This window comes from Ranitomeya imitator, chromosome 3 (assembly GCF_032444005.1).
Source record: "Ranitomeya imitator isolate aRanImi1 chromosome 3, aRanImi1.pri, whole genome shotgun sequence".
NCBI classification, from domain to species: domain Eukaryota; kingdom Metazoa; phylum Chordata; class Amphibia; order Anura; family Dendrobatidae; genus Ranitomeya; species Ranitomeya imitator.
Window position 1 is genome coordinate 36,065,079 of NC_091284.1, and position 21,570 is coordinate 36,086,648.

Genomic DNA, 21,570 nt, shown 5'->3' on the forward strand with positions numbered 1-21,570 from the left:
AGCACTGCCTCCAGCTGTCTCTTGCTCTCTCCAGCACTGCCTCCAGCTCCCTTCCTCTCCAGAACTGCCTCCAGCTCTCTTGATCTCTCCAGCACTGCCTCCAGCTCTCTCTTGCTCTCTCCAGCACTTCTTCCAGCTCTCCTGCTCTCTCCAGCACTGCCTCCAGCTCTCTCCAGCACTGCCTCCAGCTCTCCTGCTCTCTCCAGCACTGCCTCCAGCTCTCTCTTGCTCTCTCCAGCACTGCCTCCAGCTCTCTTGCTCTCTCCAGCACTGCCTCCAGCTCTCTCTTGCTCTCTCCAGCACTGCCTCCAGCTCTCTCTTGCTCTCTCCAGCACTTCTTCCAGCTCTCTTGCTCTCTCCAGCACTGCCTCCAGCTCTCTCCAGCACTGCCTCCAGCTCTCCTGCTCTCTCCAGCACTGCCTCCAGCTCTCTCTTGCTCTCTCCAGCACTTCCTCCAGCTCTCTTGCTCTCTTCAGCACTTCCTCCAGCTCTCTTGCTCTCCAGCATTTCCTCCAGCTCTCTCTTGCTGTCTCCAGCACTTCTTCCAGCTCTCTTGCTCTCTCCAGCACTTCCTCCAGCTCTCTTGCTCTCTCCAGCATTTCCTCCAGCTCTCTCTTGCTCTCTCCAGCACTTCTTCCAGCTCTCTTGCTCTCTCCAGCACTTCCCCCAGCTCTCTTGCTCTCTCCAGCATTTCCTCCAGCTCTCTCTTGCTCTCTCCAGCACTTCTTCCAGCTCTCTTGCTCTCTCCAGCACTTCCTCCAGCTCTCTTGCTCTCTCCAGCACTTCCTCCTGCTCTCTTGCTCTCTCCAGCACTTCTTCCAGCTGTCTTGCTCTCTCCAGCACTGCCTCCAGCTCTCTCTTGCTCTCTCCAGCACTTCTTCCAGCTCTCTTGCTCTCTCCAGCACTGCCTCCAGCTCTCTCTTGCTCTCTCCAGCACTTCCTCCTGCTCTCTTGCTCTCTCCAGCACTTCTTCCAGCTCTCTTGCTCTCTCCAGCACTTCCTCCTGCTCTCTTGCTCTCTCCAGCACTTCTTCCAGCTCTCTTGCTCTCTCCAGCACTTCCTCCTGCTCTCTTGCTCTCTCCAGCACTTCTTCCAGCTCTCTTGCTCTCTCCAACACTGCCTCCAGCTCTCTCTTGCTCTCTCCAGCACTTCTTCCAGCTCTCCTGCTCTCTCCAGCACTGCCTCCAGCTCTCTCTTGCTCTCTCCAGCACTTCCTCCTGCTCTCTCCAGCACTTCTTCCAGCTCTCTTGCTCTCTCCAGCACTTCCTCCTGCTCTCTTGCTCTCTCCAGCACTTCTTCCAGCTCTCTTGCTCTCTCCAGCACTGCCTCCAGCTGTCTCTTGCTCTCTCCAGCACTGCCTCCAGCTGTCTCTTGCTCTCTCCAGCACTGCCTCCAGCTCTCTTGCTCTCTCCAGCACTGCCTCCAGTTGTCTCTTGCTCTCTCCAGCACTGCCTCCAGCTCCCTTCCTCTCCAGAACTGCCTCCAGCTCTCTTGATCTCTCCAGCACTGCCTCCAGCTCTCTCTTGCTCTCCAGCACTTCTTCCAGCTCTCCTGCTCTCTCCAGCACTGCCTCCAGCTCTCTCCAGCACTGCCTCCAGCTCTCCTGCTCTCTCCAGCACTGCCTCCAGCTCTCTCTTGCTCTCTCCAGCACTGCCTCCAGCTCTCTTGCTCTCTCCAGCACTGCCTCCAGCTCTCTCTTGCTCTCTCCAGCACTGCCTCCAGCTCTCTCTTGCTCTCTCCAGCACTTCTTCCAGCTCTCTTGCTCTCTCCAGCACTGCCTCCAGCTCTCTCCAGCACTGCCTCCAACTCTCCTGCTCTCTCCAGCACTGCCTCCAGCTCTCTCTTGCTCTCTCCAGCACTTCCTCCAGCTCTCTTGCTCTCTCCAGCACTTCCTCCAGCTCTCTTGCTCTCCAGCATTTCCTCCAGCTCTCTCTTGCTGTCTCCAGCACTTCTTCCAGCTCTCTTGCTCTCTCCAGCACTTCCTCCAGCTCTCTTGCTCTCTCCAGCATTTCCTCCAGCTCTCTCTTGCTCTCTCCAGCACTTCTTCCAGCTCTCTTGCTCTCTCCAGCACTTCCCCCAGCTCTCTTGCTCTCTCCAGCATTTCCTCCAGCTCTCTCTTGCTCTCTCCAGCACTTCTTCCAGCTCTCTTGCTCTCTCCAGCACTTCCTCCAGCTCTCTCCAGCACTTCCTCCTGCTCTCTTGCTCTCTCCAGCACTTCTTCCAGCTGTCTTGCTCTCTCCAGCACTGCCTCCAGCTCTCTCTTGCTCTCTCCAGCACTTCTTCCAGCTCTCTTGCTCTCTCCAGCACTGCCTCCAGCTCTCTCTTGCTCTCTCCAGCACTTCCTCCTGCTCTCTTGCTCTCTCCAGCACTTCTTCCAGCTCTCTTGCTCTCTCCAGCACTTCCTCCTGCTCTCTTGCTCTCTCCAGCACTTCTTCCAGCTCTCTCCAGTACTTCCTCCTGCTCTCTTGCTCTCTCCAGCACTTCCTCCAGCTCTCTTGCTCTCTCCAGTACTTCCTCCTGCTCTCTTGCTCTCTCCGGCACTTCTTCCAGCTCTCTTGCTCTCTCCAGTACTTCCTCCTGCTCTCTTGCTCTCTCCAGCACTTCTTCCAGCTCTCTTGCTCTCTCCAGCACTGCCTCCAGCTCTCTCTTGCTCTCTACAGCACTTCTTCCAGCTCTCCTGCTCTCTCCAGCACTGCCTCCAGCTCTCTCTTGCTCTCTCCAGCACTTCCTCCTGCTCTCTCCAGCACTTCTTCCAGCTCTCTTGCTCTCTCCAGCACTTCATCCTGCTCTCTTGCTCTCTCCAGCACTTCCTCCTGCTCTCTTGCTCTCTCCAGCACTTCTTCCAGCTCTCTTGCTCTCTCCAGCACTGCCTCCAGCTCTCTCTTGCTCTCTCCAGCACTTCCTCCTGCTCTCTCCAGCACTTCCTCCTGCTCTCTTGCTCTCTCCAGCACTTCTTCCAGCTCTCTTGCTCTCTCCAGCACTTCCTCCTGCTCTCTTGCTCTCTCCAGCACTGCCTTTCCCCCCACACGGCCATGCCCTCCAGCACTCGTTCCCTGCCATTCCTTCCACGCCAGCCGCGGCCCTGCACGGGGTGGACACTCACCTAGGGTAACACAAGCAGAGGCTGCAGCCTCCCCTCGTCCCTCTCACACGAGTCAGCAAACAGCAGCAGCAGCTCCGCGGTCCTCGCTCGGACGCAATGTGATGACGAGGCGCAGGGTAGGAAGCGGCATTTCCCACCCACTTTACTCGCACTGGAATCTCCTTCTTTTTTCATTACTGGCGCCATCTGCTGGTGAAATGGTGAATAGAACACAGAATTGTTTTCTGTTATGTTGGCGCCATCTGCTGTCATCATAGTGAAAAGCATGTAATGGTGAGCCGCATTGTTTGCGTTCCACGGTAGCGCCACCTGCTGGTGTGACGGTGAATAACCACCAGAGCCAGGAAGTGCTGCAGCAGCCCGTGAGTATGAGCTCCGTGCTCACTATAATGTCAGACTTATGGCCTCTGTTCCATCTGATACAGATTTATAGGGGGTTGCTTTGTTTCAGTACAGGTACCTATTCCTAAAAAATGGATTTTGGACGCCCTGCAGGGTTCTTCTTGCTCCAGGCCCCCTACAGTCCCACCTAGCTAGTGATTCTTCTTCTTTTCCTCATTCCTTTTATTATGTCCTCCATATAACAAGCAAAACAGGTCAGGGGTGAACATTGTCAGTGGTCGTCCGTACGATCCCTACCTGGGGGGCGAGGTGAGGGACGGCGTCGTATAACGATGATCTTTAGGCGTCGTGCTGGGTACTGACGTCTTATGTACATGTCGTTACATCTAATAATCCTTTATTACCTCACTAGTGATTTAATTACTGTAACTCTTGTGCCTATAAACAAGTAGAACAGCAGTGTAAAGCATGGGGGACAGACAGCACGACAGCTTGTACCTCTGCTGCGCTGACCGTCTGTCCTAAAGGAGCAGAAGTTAATAGGATCCTACGGCAATCAGCTATAACGTATGGAGCAACCCGGAAGAAACTCGTTAAAGGGGTCACCCGACACAAAAAACGGCAGTGAATGATATCAAATAATTAAAAAAAAAAAGCTATCCTCACCCATAATAACTATGGTGGTTCCAGCACTGATCGTTCTGGAGGTCTATGCTGGAACAGAATGCAATGACTTCCCATTATTCGGTCCGGTGACGTAAACAGGACTTCTCTAAAACGATTATTAGGGGTAAATGTGACTGTTTTCTATGGAGTCTGACAGAGGATGATGTTTGGGGTCGGTACCACCACCAGGCCATCTGCGAGAAACTGTTCGAAATAAATAATGCCGGTCCATATCGGTTATAAGGGTAAATGGACGCCATGTAGAGGGGTGATCCTGCATTAACGCAGTGCTGTGACATTTTCTGAAAGTGGCACTCCAAGCTAGAAGTACATGGCTCCGTCATGGGCCACTTATGGGCACTGGTATTCTGCCAGCACTACTAGAGCTGGTGTTGCTGTCTGAGAAATGTAAGGGACATTTCCTCACGTAAAATCCTGTGCAGCACTTCTCCTCCGTCCTCTTGTAAAGTAAAAGTGAGACGCCGTCAGTGTGTATTGAGGCCATTAGGAGTCTTCAGTGTCCCCGGCCCTGAGTGAGGGGCTGCGGCGAGATAATAATCCGTCCCCCCCAGCTAGTGTCATTGTGAAATATTACCGGTCCTCAGCTTTTGTCCCGATCAGGACTCATCGATTGACCCCTGAGCTTGAGGGCCACAAGGGCCACCCAAAATCCAGCTTTTCTGGAAGGTTTGTTTTTTGTGCATGATGACCCTTACATCAAATTGTGGGGGTCCCAATTAGAACCTCCCATCTGTGAGAGAGAATTCACACAAGGAGGGTTCCCAGGAGATGAGGCCACCGAGGTGAATCAGACATAAATCCTCCCTTCGGCTGTGTTTTTGCGTGTTTGCCATGTTTTTCCTTGTCTTGCCTGCTGTAGGTTGGCCCCTCTGTTCTTTATCATTTTTTTGCAGTGAAAAAAATGCAGCGTTTTACAGCAGCAGCAAAGTGAGTGGCTTTCCTCACACGCTGCTGAGTGCAGATGTCGCCCTTCAAAGTGTGAAACATTTTACAGGAAATATCTAAACTTATTTCTCTTTAATGATCTTTGTGCCAATCATAGTGATCACAACCGCAACACCGTGCACAGTCATCTCCGCCACACCGTGCACCGTCCCCTCCACCACACTGTGCACAGTCACCTCCGCCACACCGTGCACAGTCACCTCCGCCAGACTGTGCAGTCACCTCCGCCACACCGTGCACAGTCATCTCCGCCACACCGTGCACCGTCCCCTCCACCACACTGTGCACAATCACCTCCGCCACACCGTGCACAGTCACCTCCGCCACACCGTGCAGTCACCTCCGCCACACCGTGCACAGTCATCTCCGCCACACCGTGCACCGTCCCCTCCACCACACTGTGCACAATCACCTCCGCCACACCGTGCACAGTCACCTCTGCCACACCGTGCAATCACCTCCGCCACACCGTGCACAGTCATCTCCGCCACACCGTGCACCGTCCCCTCCACCACACTGTGCACAATCACCTCCGCCACACCGTGCACAGTCATCTCCGCCACACCGTGCACCGTCCCCTCCACCACACTGTGCACAATCACCTCCGCCACACCGTGCACAGTCACCTCCGCCACACCGTGCAGTCACCTCCGCCACACCGTGCACAGTCACCTCCGCCACACCGTGCACAGTCATCTCCGCCACACTGTGCACAGTCATCTCCGCCACACCGTGCACCGTCCCCTCCACCACACTGTGCACAGTCACCTCCGCCACACTGTGCACAGTCACGTCCGCCACACTGTGCACAGTCACCTTCTTATGTGCCCTTACTGTGGGAGCTGAACTCCGTTCAACCTCTGCCATGTTCACCTGTAGGAATGTGATCGGCCGGGGAGCGAATGTCACTTGTAGCTGCTGACAGCAGCACTGGAGGCGACGGGGAAATGAAGTGTTTGTTTCTGTTCATGGAGAGGGGACATCAGTAACTCACCACCTCCTGTAGTTTAGATAGGGCCGCGGTGACCTACACCTGAACTGGCCACCGGCAGCGGACAGTGGGGCAGGCTGTAACTTCTGGCCATGGACAGTGGGACGGTGACTCAGGACCAGGCTTCTTTGGGACAGTGACAGAGCCGGACTGGGACTAAAATTCAGCCCTGGCATTGAAGTTACACAGGCCCACTTGTCACATGGTGACTGTATAATATCTTTGTACACTTGTAGACAGGGCCGGTTTTAAGCAAAGTGGGGCCCTAGGCAAAGTTTATAATGGGGCCTAAATGCTAACATATTGCACATCACACAAATGCATTTCGGTTGTATTTACAAGCGCTGATCTCAGGCCACTAAATGAGTTTGATCGACAAAACTGAAGTTGTTCAACGTTTGTGTCCCGACCTCTTTCCACCAGCTGAGGAATAATGATGGGACAGAATGATCACTAACAGATCCCCATACAGCATCATGTTATCAGCAGCACATCTACAGTTTACACCGGCGATGTGCTGCTGAGAACAATGAAAAGCAAAAACAATCTTAATATGCGGCATTTTACTTGTTTAGTAAAATACACCCCATAGTCCTCCATGTATTATAATGTGCACCGCAGTCCTCCATATAGTATAATACACTCCCTATAGTCCTCCATATATCAAAATACACTGCTCAGTCCTCCATATAGCATAATACACTCCTCATAGTCCTCAATATATATGTGCACCATAGTCCTCCATATAGCATGATACACTCCTCATAGTGCTCCGTATAGTATAATGCACCGCCATAGTCATCCATGTAGTACAATTCACTTCCCATAGTATAATGCACCCCATAGTTCTTCATATAGTATAACGTATTCCCCATAGTCCTCAATACAGTATAATGCAGCCCACATATAGTATAATGCAGCCACCACCCTACAGAATATAATGCAGCCACCCCAGAGTATAATGCAACCACCCCAGAGTATAATGCAGCCACTCCATAGAATATAATACAGCCCACCTCCCCATAATATATAATGTAGCCCCCATAGAATATATTGCAGCCCCCCATAGTATAACACAGCCTCCCCCATAGAATATAATATGCCCTCACAATAGCATATAACAGCCACATAGCATATAACATGGCCTCCCCCATAGAATATGATATACCCCCCATAGTATATAGCACAACCCACATAGCAGATACCACAGCCCATGTAGCAGTATACAGTACAGCCCACATAGTAGTATACAGCAGAGCCCACATAGTAGTATACAGCAGAGCCCACATAGTAGTGTATAGCACAGCCCACATAGTATACAGCAGAACCCACATAGTAGTGTATAGCACTGCCCACATAGTAGTATATAGCACAGCCCACGTAGTAGTATACAGCACTGCCCACATAGTAGTATACAGCACTGCCCACATAGTAGTGTATAGCACAGCCCACATAGTAGCATACAGCACAGCCCACATAGTAGTATACAGCAGAGCCCACATAGTAGTTTATAGCACTACCCACATAGTAGTATATAGCACAGCCCACGTAGTAGTATACAGCACTGCCCACATAGTAGTGTATAGCACAGCCCACACAGTAGTATATAGCACAGCCCACATAGTAGTATATAGCACAGCCCACATAATAGTATACAGCACTGCACACATAGTAGTACACAGCACAGCCCACACAGTAGTATACAGCACAGCCCACACAGTAGTATACAGCACTTCCCACATAGTAGTGTATAGCACAGCCCACATAGTAGTATACAGCACAGCCCACACAGTAGTATATAGCACAGTCCACATAGTAGTATACAGCAGAGCCCACATCTCTCCTCTCCCCTAAAATGGCCCCACAGTCCAGTAAAAAAAAAAACACACTTCACCTCCCCTCGTGCCCGCGTTGCTCCCTGCTCCTGTCTGGGCGGCTGCCGCTGCTCTGCCACAGGGAGTGCGCGAACGTCATTGCGCACCCGCAGTGTCAGAGGCAGAGCGGGGAATGATGGGAGAGGGAGCGTCAGGTGATACTCTCTCCTCAATCATTGCATTCAACTGTATAGTTGAATGCGGCAGGGGCGGCGCTTGGGGGGTAAGGGTGAGTCGGCGTGCAGCGAACCACTACTGGCACCGACCCTTCAGGCACTTGCCCGATCTTCCCGATGGCCAGTCCGGCCCTGGACAGTGACCCCAGGCTTATTTGTCTTTTTGGCATTTCGCATCAATAACTTTTTGATCTTTGCGCCGATGCTCACATGTGGTACCCGAGTAATGATGAGAATTTATTTCGGCGACCCATTGACTTGCGGTGCCGACCCAACGCTTGGACCAACATCAGACATGTCTCCACAATTTTGCACAGACCGCTCAGTCCCCAAAAATCACCGATGTGTGAACGGCCCCGTGGATTCTAGGCATGAGCTCTATCTGACGAAAACGCAGATATGACTTGTCCGTGAAAAACTAAGGTGTGAATGATTCCTAACACGGCCATATTGGTGGAGCCGGTAAAACCTGTTATGACAAAAATCCAAACGTCACTACATTTTCCTGAAACCCCATGTTCCACAATAAAAAAATGAAACTATTCAAAGTGTTTTACTCCATTATTCTGGTGTAAACACCTTGATGTATCGACCCCTTAAACTTGTATGTTGGCGTTTTGTAGAAATTGCAAAATTTGGTTGCAATTTTCTCAACTTTGTAGTCATCCCCGTGTGGAGCCGTAGTGGGAGTATACTGAAGCTTCACCCTCCCTTACTCCCATTATATTTTTATGTCCCGATGGGGGCTGTCCGAAATCTAAGATAAATATTATTATTATTTAGTTTGAGTCCCCGCGGCTCTTTAGCAGCCGCAACACAAGAAGGGATTAGCTGTTTGTTAGACGATCCCTGCATGTGCTGCGCCTGTCGAAGAGTCGCGAGACATGCAACCGCCGGGACTGGAACATGCTATTAGAGCACGACGAAGACACTTGAGCATGCTTAAATAACACCTTATCCGAGCACATTCCCTCCTTATTATTATTTTTATATTTGTATCTATATTACTATATCTACCATTTATTATTATGATTATTTTATGATTTTTTTTTTTTTTATCACCAATCACCGACTCTCGTCTGTCTTCCACAACCTATGGCTGGTTTCTGTTTTTCCTGACCTTACATTGACTTTTTTTTTTTCCCTCAAGTTGCTGATTAACAACAGTGAACTTTTGTTGACTTCACATCTGCCCTCCCCCGCCCTCTCCGAATCCCTGTTATCAGCCATCGCTTCTCCATAAGTAATCTAAGAATCTGTTTATTCAGCTACACTTGACTGGAAGGCAAATGAAAAAAAAAAAAAAAAAAATGCTAAAACTTTTTATTTACTCTCACCTATTATCCATATTCTAATATATTACTTTTTTTTTTTTTTGCTATGACTATATATTTACTATATTGTGCAAAACGTTTAAGCAGGTTTGGGTAAAAATGCCACAAGGTAGGAGGAACGCTGGGTGCAGAGTTCCCGAAAAGCGGCTTCACCATTCAGTGCACTTTTGTTATTCTGCAGCGTTTTGTTTTTATGGTTTTCTAGATTAAACTAAATGTCTAATAGGTCTGGGTCACCTATCACTAACTCGTTGGTCTGCTTAATTACCGTAATTAATTGTGGTGAATATTTACAAAATTATCTTTTTCTGCATTAACAAAAAAAACACAAAAAACTTCATTCTGACTTACATTTTTTTTTCCTTTTTTTTTGCATACGAGAGAAAAAAAAATCGTTTTTTGTCATCCAATTTTTATGGATAAAATCGAGTGAAGAATGATGAGTTTTTCGTCATCGTCTATCCAGTTTTTATGGATAAAATCAGGTGAAGAATGATGAGTTTTTCGTCATCGTCAATCCAGTTTTTATGGATAAAATCAGGTGAAGAATGATGAGTTTTTCGTCATCGTCTATCCAGTTTTTATGGATAAAATCAGGTGAAGAATGATGATTTTTTTTGTCATCATCGATCCAGTTTTTATGGATAAAATCAAGTGAAGCATGATGAGTTTTTCATCATCGTCTATCCAGTTTTTATAGATAAAATCAGGTTAAGAATGATGAGTTTTTCGTCATCGTCGATCCAGTTTTTATGGATAAAATCGAGAGAAGAATGATGAGTTTTTTATCATCATCGGTCCCATTTTTATGGATAAAATCGAGTGAAGAATGATGAGTTTTTCATCATCGGTCCCATTTTTATGGATAAAATCGAGTGAAGAATGATGAGTTTTTTATCATCATCGGTCCCATTTTTATGGATAAAATCGAGTGAAGAATGATGAGTTTTTCATCGTCGATACAGTTTTTATGGATAAAATCAGGTGAACAATGATGAGTTTTTCGTCATCATCGATCCAGTTTTTATAGATAAAATCAGGTTAAGAATTATGAGTTTTTCATCATTGTCGATCCAGTTTATGGATAAAATCGGGTGAAGAATGATGAGTTTTTCATCATCGTCGATCCAGTTTTTATGGATAAAATCGGGTGAAGAATGATGAGTTTTTCGTCATCATCGATCCAGTTTTTATGGATAAAATCGAGTGAAGAATGATGAGTTTTTCATCATCATCGATCCAGTTTTTATGGATAAAATCGAGTGAAGAATGATGAGTTTTCGTCATCATCGATCCAGTTTTTATGGATAAAATCGAGTGAAGAATGATGAGTTTTTCATCATCATCGATCCAGTTTTTATGGATAAAATCAGGTGAAGAATGATGAGTTCTTCGTCATCATCAATCCAGTTTTTATGGATAAAATCAGGTGAAGAATGATGAGTTCTTCGTCATCATCGATATAGTTTTTATGGATAAAATCAGGTGAAGAATGATGAGTTCTTCGTCATCATCGATCCAGTTTTTATGGATAAAATCAGGTGAAGAATGAGTTCTTTGTCATCATCGATCCAGTTTTTATGGATAAAATCGGGTGAAGAATGATGAGTTTTTCGTCATCGTCGATCCAGTTTTTATGTATAGAATCGAGTGAAGATTGATGTGTTTTTCGTCATCGTCGATCCAGTTTTTATGGATAATATCAGGTGAACAATGATGAGTTTTTCGTCATCATCGATCCAGTTTTTATAGATAAAATCAGGTTAAGAATTATGAGTTTTTCATCATTGTCGATCCAGTTTATGGATAAAATCAGGTGAAGAATGATGAGTTTTTCGTCTTCGTCGATCCAGTTTTTATAGATAAAATCAGATTAAGAATGATGAGTTTTTCATCATCGTCGATCCAGTTTTTATGGATAAAATCGGGTGAAGAATGATGAGTTTTTCGTCATCATCGATCCAGTTTTTATGGATAAAATCGAGTGAAGAATGATGAGTTTTTCATCATCATCGATCCAGTTTTTATGGATAAAATCAGGTGAAGAATGATGAGTTCTTCGTCATCATCGATCCAGTTTTTATGGATAAAATCAGGTGAACAATGATGAGTTTTTCGTCATCATCGATCCAGTTTTTATAGATAAAATCAGGTTAAGAATTATGAGTTTTTCGTCATTGTCGATCCAGTTTATGGATAAAATCAGGTGAAGAATGATGAGTTTTTCGTCTTCGTCGATCCAGTTTTTATAGATAAAATCAGATTAAGAATGATGAGTTTTTCATCATCGTCGATCCAGTTTTTATGGATAAAATCGGGTGAAGAATGATGAGTTTTTCGTCATCATCGATCCAGTTTTTATGGATAAAATCGAGTGAAGAATGATGAGTTTTTCATCATCATCGATCCAGTTTTTATGGATAAAATCGAGTGAAGAATGATGAGTTTTCGTCATCATCGATCCAGTTTTTATGGATAAAATCGAGTGAAGAATGATGAGTTTTTCATCATCATCGATCCAGTTTTTGTGGATAAAATCAGGTGAAGAATGATGAGTTTTTCGTCTTCGTCGATCCAGTTTTTATAGATAAAATCAGATTAAGAATGATGAGTTTTTCATCATCGTCGATCCAGTTTTTATGGATAAAATCGGGTGAAGAATGATGAGTTTTTCGTCATCATCGATCCAGTTTTTATGGATAAAATCGAGTGAAGAATGATGAGTTTTTCATCATCATCGATCCAGTTTTTATGGATAAAATCGAGTGAAGAATGATGAGTTTTCGTCATCATCGATCCAGTTTTTATGGATAAAATCGAGTGAAGAATGATGAGTTTTTCATCATCATCGATCCAGTTTTTATGGATAAAATCAGGTGAAGAATGATGAGTTCTTCGTCATCATCGATCCAGTTTTTATGGATAAAATCAGGTGAAGAATGATGAGTTCTTCGTCATCATCGATATAGTTTTTATGGATAAAATCAGGTGAAGAATGATGAGTTCTTCGTCATCATCGATATAGTTTTTATGGATAAAATCAGGTGAAGAATGATGAGTTCTTCGTCATCATCGATCCAGTTTTTATGGATAAAATCAGGTGAAGAATGAGTTCTTTGTCATCATCGATCCAGTTTTTATGGATAAAATCGGGTGAAGAATGATGAGTTTTTCGTCATCGTCGATCCAGTTTTTATGTATAGAATCGAGTGAAGATTGATGTGTTTTTCGTCATCGTCGATCCAGTTTTTATGGATAAAGTTGAGTGAAGAATGATGAAATTTAGTTCCGATCATGGAGATTTTTTCCTTCTTTTTCTGACAATGTTGGGTCATATTTTCGGCATCTGATGATTAATGACCCCCGGAGTGTAGTGTTAGGAGGCGGATCGCTCTTCGCGCCCCTATTGCTTCCCTATAATTGCCTTGGTTCTCAGTCAAGCGGTGACCTGCCGGATCTTTTGTCTCGGGATGAACTTTTCGGCTGTTACTCTTCACCTTCATGCTGCTTACACCCCTTCGCCTTTGTGAAGTGCTTAGTATTTTTCGAAAACACACAAAAAATGACAACCTGGATCTCTCCGTGGCACTTGTACTTTCTGTTCCGCTTGAATAAAATCTCTTCCTGACACTAAGTGCGATTGTTCTGCGTCATCACACACAAGACCTCGAGAAAACATTTATCCTTTATGGAGCTTACTGGAACAATGCATTTTTTACGTTTTTGAAAAATATTAAATTTTTCAGTTTTTCTTTATTTTGATTTAATCTTTTCTCAACCATCTTTCTTCTAAAACAGGATATAGTCCGATCTCTGTTTCTAATGCCGTCAATCCTCGGTGATTCACGGGCTCAAATATAGGGTTCTCTATTAATTTTCTGGAGGACCAATATATTAAAAAAATTCTGCACCCAGTAGGCAATTTCTTGAAGGGGGTTGTCTCATCTTGTTAAATGGTTAAAAACAAGCATCTTTGCACTTTAATTCATCTGCATATCATCTAGTTATCCTGCCACTTCTGTGGTTTATCAGCGACAGTTTGTTTCCTAGGTAAGGAGCACTCTCTTGCAAGCTCTTTGCTTTGGAGCTTGTAAGCGCTGCTCCGTTCAGTTTAAAGAGGTTGTCCACTACTTTACCATTGACGACCTAATCTCTGCCGATCAGCTGTTTTCGATGTCAGAAGTGCTCAGAGGCATGTCTTTTTCTTGCCATAGGAGGAAGAAGCAGCTGCAAACAAAAAAACATCTAGATCTTCGCTTCCCCTAACATCAGATGGTGGGAGGCAGTGATAATTTAGTGATCTCAAATTGTCAAGGATGTAGCTATAGGGGTGCAGAGGAAGCATTTACACCTGGGCAATAGGGGCTAAATAAAGCCTAAAAGTCCCTCAGCCACCAAAAGGGATACAAGCTGTTGCCAGGGCGGTCTGGTTGCTGCTTTCTCCACTTTATCTGTTGTGAATTCTGCTCTTGGGCTCCCTCCAGTGGTTATGAGTGGTAGTGCTGCTGTCTCTGGATCGCAGCATTTATCAGGTGTGTCCACTTGGACAAATTGCAATTTGGACTGGGCTATTTAGTCTTGCTTGATCCTAGTCAGTGCCAGTTGTCCATTGTTTTTGGAGGATTCACATCCCTGACTGGTCTCTCCTGTTTGCTGTTCTTTTCAACAAAGATAAGTTCTGGCTTTGTTTTTGCTGTCCACATGCTGTGGGCCTTATAGTTCAGTGCATTTTCATGTTTTGTCTTTTCCAGCTTTGTCTGTGTTAGGGTTTTTTGCAGCCAAGCTGTATCTCTGGAGATGCAGATATACCCTCCATGTCTTTAGTCAGATGTGGAGTTTTGTATTTTCTGTGGTGGATATTTTCTAGTGTTTTAATACTGACCGCATAGTTCTCTGTCCTATTCTTTCTTTTTAGCTAGAAAGGCCTCCTTTGCTAATCCTGATTTCAGTCTGCGTATGTCATTTCCCTCTCCTCTCACAGTCAATATTTGTGGGGGGCTCTCTATCCTTTGGGGATTTTCTCTGAGGCAAGATAGTTTTCCCGTTTCTATCTTTAGGGGAAGTTAGTCCTTAGGCTGTGTCGAGGTGTCTAGGGAGTGTTAGGTACATCCCACGGCTACTTCTAGTTGCGGTGCTAAGTTCAGGGTCTGCGGTCAGTACAGGTACCACCTTCTCCAGAGTACGTCACATGCTGCTCCTAGGCCACCAGATCATAACATTTATCCATTGAAAGCCCTTGAACAGTAGGGCAAACTGATCTCTCATGACCTATGGATAAGTCATAGAATCATAGAATGTTAGAGTTGAAAGAAGCCCCCAGGGTCATCGAGTCCAACCCCCTGCTCAATGCAGGATTCACTCAGCCATCCCAGACAGATGTCTGTCCAGCCTCTGTTTGAAGACTTCCATTGAAGGAGAACTCGCCACTTCTCGTGGCAGCCTGTTCCACTCGTTGATCACCCTCACTGTCAGAAAGTTTTTCTAATATCTAACCTGTCTTCTCCCTTTCAGTTTCATTCCATTGCTTTTCGTGTTTCCATGTGCAAATGAGAATAATGATGATCGCTCTACACTGTGACATCGCTTCAGATATTTGTAGACAGCTATAAGTCTCCTCTTAGCCTTTTTTTTTGCAAGCTAAACTTTCCCAGATCCTTTACTCGTTCCTCGTAGGACATACTTTGCAGTCCGCTCACCATCCTGTTCGCTCTTCTCTGAACTTGATCCAGTCTTTTGATGTCTTTTTTTTTAAATTGGGTGCCCAGAACTGGACACAGTATTCCAGATGAGGCCTGACCAAGGAGGAGCAGAGGGTGATAATTACTTCACATGATCTAGACTCTATGCTTCTCTTTATACATTCTAGAACTGTTTTTGCCTTTTTTGCTGCTGCATCACACTGTTGACTCATGTTCAGTCTGTGATCTATTAGTATACCCAAGTCTTTTTCACACGTGCTGTTGCTTAGTTCTATTCCTCCCATTCTGTAGATGTAATTTTTGCTTTTCTTGCCCAGATGTAGAATCTTGTATTTTTCCGTGTAAAATACCATTCTATTAGTCGCTGCCCATTAATCAAGCTTATCTACATCTTCTGAATCCTTTCACTTTCTTCTCTAGTGTTAGCTATCTCTCCTAGCTCTGCATCATCTGTAAATTTGATGTGTTTACCTTCAGTTCCCTCATCTAGATCATTTATAAAAACGTTGAACAACACTGGGGCCAGGACACAGCTTTGTGGTACCCCACTTGAAACACTCTTCCAATTGGATGTGCAGCCATTTACGACCACTCTTTGAGAATGATCACTGAGCCAGTTATGAATCCATCTAACCGTAGCCTTGTCATGTTCTAAGGCTCGTTAGAGGGTTGGACATTGACTTATGGGATGGCTACATCTTTGTGTAACCTTTTCCCAGGGAGGATTGACTGGTCAAGTCTTTGTAAATTTAGCTTTGGAGTCCACACTAGGAGAACTACGAGACTTTGCAGAGAAAAATTTAGACACAATCCAACAAATTTTCTGGATAGGCTAATAAAAAATTAGTGAGGATGAGTCATAAATAAATGATATTTTCTGAATCTGTGCCTGATTTTTGCAGAATTTACTTCTGCTGACTTTTGATGAGATTCCTGATCAATTTTCGCGCTGATCCGTAAGAAAAAAACATATAATAGAACCCATCAAGGTATTCATTTTTAAAGATCATAGGAACAGTTAAAATTCTTTGTGTAGATTTGGTAGTATATAAAGAATAGACCAAATTACCTTCTGGGTGGTTTTAAATTGTTAATGTTTCCATAATATGTAGTGTCTATTTATATAATTACCTTAAATTGTCTGTCATCCACTTCCATCTGGACGTCTTTGAATCCTACAATCCACTGCGGCGCACTGGAAGTACGCCGACCGCCATATTGGAATACCCAAGTGATGGGTATTCCAATATGGCACCCGCTGGTGGTACCAGGCCCTTGCGCAGTACCACCAGCGGGTCATCGCCGGACCCCCGCTGCTGGGACTCCCTCGTGGCAAGAACCCCACGTCGCAAGGACCCCTCCCCACCACTGGGAACCAGGCCGCCAGAGATCACGGTATGCTTAAGCACTTAACGCATACCGCGATGTCCACGGAGAAGCAGGGACCGTGCCAGGGTGGGGTGATTATGACCGGGGAGGGTGAGCCAGGCTATATTCACCTGTCCCCGTTCCACCACTGCGCGCCACTCTGTCTTCTGCGTCGTCTGGCTGTGACGTTCAGATTACAGGGCATGATGACGTGGTTAGAGCGCGCCCCCTGCCTGAACAGTCAGAGCCAGAGACCCGGAAGACAGAGCGGCGCGCAGCGGTGGAACGGGGACAGGTGAATATCGCAAGTGCCGGGGCCCTGAGTCAGCGGCGACTCCGGCACCTGACCCCCATAGCGTGCCGGTGTCCCCGCCTGCTCAGGCACTCGGCGCCCGGCGCCCAGCGACGAGAGGTGAGTATGTCATTTTTTTATTAATCGCAGCAGCAGCATACGGGCATAGTATGCTATGGAGCATCTTATGGGGGCCATCAACCTTTATGGAGCAGCATATGGGGCATATGGATGGGAGCAGCACATGACAGAATGGGAGTGCAGGATGGGAGCAGCACATGACAGAATCTGGGCGCAGGATGGGAGTAGCACATGACAGAATGGGGCGCAGGATGAGAGCAGCACATTACAGAATGGGGCGCAGGATAGCAGCAGCACATGACAGAATGGGGGCGCAGGATGGGAGCAGCAAAGTATCCACCCTCCCGATGCGATAGCATCGGGCTTCCATCTAGTGTGTGAATAAACACTAATAACTGTACAGAGACATGTTAATGAAAAGTGACATCTTTTTTCCCTATTTGCAGACTATAGTTCCATTTTCCATGACTGCATTATCTTTGAAAACATTTTGAAACCACATTTAATCAAAAAAATACAACTGTAAATCCAGAGGGGGAGGTTGAGGGGATGCAGATGCAGTTTCTTCTGTGAAAATGCATGCTGCGAGAGGGGAGGAGGAGCTGCAGTGAGAAGACATGTGATTGTCTAAAACGGCCATGTACATGAGATAGTGGTCAGCCAAATGTTTGTTCTGTAAATGGCTGCATTTCCTGACTCCTCAAAACATATAAGCGAGTGATCATGTATTTTCTACGAAAAGAGAAGAGAAAGACGTTGCCAGACACTTATTTTTTAACCTTCAATGAAAACAAAAGGTTAAAGGTACCGTCACACTTAGCGACGCTGCAGCGATACCGACAACGATCCGGATCGCTGCAGCGTCGCTGTTTGGTCGCTGGAGAGCTGTCACACAGACAGCTCTCCAGCGACCAACGATCAGAGGAAAGACTTCGGCATCGTTGAAACTGTCTTCAACGATGCCGAAGTCCCCGGGTAACCAGGGTAAACATCGGGTTACTAAGCGCAGGGCCGCGCTTAGTAAGCCGATGTTTACCCTGGTTACCATCGTTAAAGTAAAAAAAACAAACGCTACATACTTACCTACCGCTGTCTGTCCCCGGCGCTCTGCTTCTCTGCTCTGGCTGTGAGCACAGCGGCCGGAAAGCAGAGCGGTGACGTCACCGCTCTGCTTTCCGGCTGCCCGCCGCTCACAGCCAGAGCAGAGAAGCCCAGCGCCGGGGACAGACAGCGGTAGGTAAATATGTAGCGTTTGTTTTTTTTTACTTTAACGATGGTAACCAGGGTAAACATCGGGTTACTAAGCGCGGCCCTGCGCTTAGTAACTTGATGTTTACCCTGGTTACCAGCGAAGACATCGCTGAATCGGCGTCACACACGCCGATTCAGCGATGTCAGCGGGACCTCAACGATCAAAAAATGGCCCAGGCCATTCCGACACGACCAGCGATCTCACAGCAGGGGCCTGTTCGCTGCTACATGTCACACATAGCGAGATCGCTACTGAGATCGCTGTTGCGTCACAAAACTTGTGACTCAGCAGCGATCTCGCTAGCGATCTCGCTATGTGTGACGGGGCCTTAAGAGTTGAAAATTCAACTGTTCGATCCTTCTTTTCCTTATCAGTGAAGAGTCAGGAGCCCCCATACACATCAGGTAGTCGACTATACTGTATATGGTATATATTTTTTAATTTTTTATTTTTTTAGGGCTTTTAAGGTCACAGAATGGTAGAAAATTCACCATCTCCTCTGCCGGAAAGAGCCATCTATGGTTTTGTCCTCCACTTGGCGTCTCAGTGTGGATTTAGTGAGTATATAGAATCTTGTGAGTGAGTGCGATAATCCATCCAGTTTGTCTCGGATCCATTCAGCAGAGTGAGATAGATGAAAAGAAGTCTGACTGCTGGACCAGACTACGAAGAATGTGTGTGTAGTCTGTTACCATGGAGACACATAGGAATTTAGACTTTTCACGAAGAGGCTTTGGAATGTAATCTATTTTAGAAATATTGTCTGTAAATTCAGATCATCACTAATATCACAGCTCCATCTGTGGTGGAATATGTGTAAATCATTGTGTGGTTAAAAATTGTATTCAGTCTTAGTTATATATTCATCTAGGCTGCCAACTGTTATAACCACACATAGGTTGTCAGTCAGCGCCTTTAGAAACTAAGCTTTCAACCCCCGACACTACCCCCAATTAGAGAATTCTGAATTAAAAAAAAAAAAAAATAGTATCTGCTATTTTTAGAATAGAGGATATTAAGCTTATAACTGAGGGTCTGACTGTTAGACCCCAATGATCCTTAGATCGGGGCTTAGGAGCCAAAAAAAGGGGTCTTTGCAGCCCTGTCTTAGATGGATCATCCTCCACTTCATTTATGTCTATGGGGCTTCGGAGCATAGTGATTGACTTTCTCCATCAGTCTCATAGACAAAAAATGAACCATAGGTCGAATATGCGCGTCTGCAGAGCCCCAATCTCGGAATCACTGGGAGTCCCAATGGTCACAACAACAAGTCAGTAAGTTGTTACCTATCCCTCGTATAGGAAATACCTTGTTTTTTGGGGGTTGGTGGGGAAACTGGTCAAATCTCTTCCTTCCATCTTTTCAAAAACTTTAGAAAACCCACCTAACTTCTCGTCCTTACATCTTCCATTGTTTTCCAGTCCTATATCTGACGTGGGCGTTTGTTCCCGAGTCATGGCTGCACTCCTTAGGACTGACGTACTGGCCTCAGAAGTGAGTACTTACCATGGGTATTTGTAGGAGGGACGGTACATCAATGGAGGTTTTGTGTTTTCTTCATATTTTGTATATCGTGTCTAATCCCTAATCTGAGCTGTATTTGTCCTCCAGGTACTGGGCTGTGGCCATCCCTGTCTACCTCATGGTCACACTGGGCATTGCCTATATCTTCTTGTTTGGAATAAACTTGATGAACACGGCTCCCCTGGATTCAATCCACACTGTAACGGGTAATTTAATATGGCGGTCTAGTATCTCATTTTTGCCACTTTATTAGCCAGGACGTCACCCTACATGGTCTAAGGTGCATGTCGTCTATACTGTATGATCTACATCTTAAAGGTAGCCTGTCGGGTCCCCTGACTATCCCAAACTGCTAATATAGTTGATGCGGATTGCTGTATGTTCCTCACTAATGTTCCTCTCTTGTAAAAACGAACTTTTATTCTAAAGCTTCGCGCATCAGATGAGGCAGGACTAGTCCGGCGAGGCGTCTCCTCCCCAAACTAGTCCCGCCTCTAACCATCCCTATTTGGGCGTGATTGATAGCCGCAGGCAGGGCTTCCTACGAAACGATCAGTTTGCCTATATTTTGCATTACTGTTGTAGAAAAAGTGTTGTACCGATTTCAGGTTTGCATCCCGTAAGGTAAAAAAAAAAATGTTAAAATTATATTTAAAAAACCCTTTAATTATTCTCATTTTTACAGCTTAAAATGAACATAGGCGGCATCTTTAAAAGTCCAATTTGTCAAAATATTACATTATTTAACCCATTTGATAAATGTTTAAAAATTAAAAATATCGAAACTCCAGAATTGCTGTTTTTGTTTTTATTGTTGTTTTACTTGCGGTGCCTCCTCCACAATAGAAAGTGATCAATACATTGATACCGCTCCCCTAAATGGTACCAATAAAGATGTCAGTATGCCACAAGAAATAAAAATAAGCCCTGACACAGCTCTATGAATGGAAAATTAAAAAAGGGGTCTCAAAAAATGGCGATATATTTTATTTTATTTTTTACAAATTTCTGATTTATTTCACACTTTAAATATAAAAAAAAATACACTTTACAATATTAATATGGCCGTGATCATACTTGCCTGCTGTCAAGTTCTTTTTACTACACAATATATGACTTACAAACAAAAACCCCCAAAATTTTAAGAATTGTGGGGGGGTGTTTTCCCCTTTTACTCCATTTGGAATTTTTTTCAGTATGTGGTAAAATGAATGATGTAAATCAAAACTACAACTCATCCTGCACAAAAAATAAATAAATAAGACTTGTCGATGGGAAAATAAAAAAGTTAGACAGGGAGGGAAAAAAAACAAAATCGAAATTCTAATTCCAATTCTTCATGGTCCCTGCAGATAGAGGCATCGCCCGAAGCTTTGCTGTATGTGGATGTGCTCGTCTAGGTGAATTAATGATTTTGTTCATTATTTTCTCCTCTCCTCCGCAGACACGTATGCCAAAAATCAAGTGATGAAAGAGTCAGATCCAGACGCCATTCCGGCTATACGGGACATCTCCATTAGTGAAGTCAACCGAATGTTCTTCCTCTCGGACAGGAGACGTGACCCTCGTGAACCATATGTCATCGATTAGCTAATGTGTTGGATTTAACTTATTATTACTTTTTATATTAGAGCTATTGATAATTAAAAATTATATTATTGGACTGTGAGATTTATTGCTGATGGGTCAGGAACATTCAAAGAATTTGGAAGTACTTGGGTATCTACCGACTGTCAGATGCCTTCAAAGTGCTGATATAGGAGCCGCAATATCACACGCTGATTTGCCGCCTGAATTTTCAACCAGGGGCTTAAGTTACCTGGTGCTCTATGTAAGGGCTCTTTCACAAATCCTGATATTTCGGGTACCGGAAAAACCAGTACCGGAGATATGTGTCCA

The 21,570-nt window shown here is 45.3% G+C and overlaps 1 protein-coding gene across 2 annotated transcripts; it reads left to right on the forward strand.

Annotated features, from left to right (window-relative positions):
- The first annotated feature begins 3,409 nt into the window (after positions 1 to 3,409).
- Positions 3,410 to 21,334, forward strand: PIGP (phosphatidylinositol glycan anchor biosynthesis class P). 2 transcript variants are annotated; one of them, XM_069760758.1, is made up of 5 exons: positions 3,410 to 3,465; positions 18,602 to 18,701; positions 19,569 to 19,641; positions 19,759 to 19,877; positions 21,116 to 21,334. In XM_069760758.1, the coding sequence occupies exons 2-5, from the start codon at positions 18,620 to 18,622 to the stop codon at positions 21,259 to 21,261; spliced, it is 420 nt and encodes a 139-aa protein (XP_069616859.1). In that variant the 5' UTR covers positions 3,410 to 3,465; positions 18,602 to 18,619; the 3' UTR covers positions 21,262 to 21,334. The 2 variants fall into 2 exon arrangements, with proteins under 2 accessions (XP_069616859.1, XP_069616860.1); XM_069760759.1 differs by lacking the exon at positions 3,410 to 3,465 and adding an exon at positions 9,343 to 9,361.
- Positions 21,335 to 21,570: the final 236 nt, after the last annotated feature.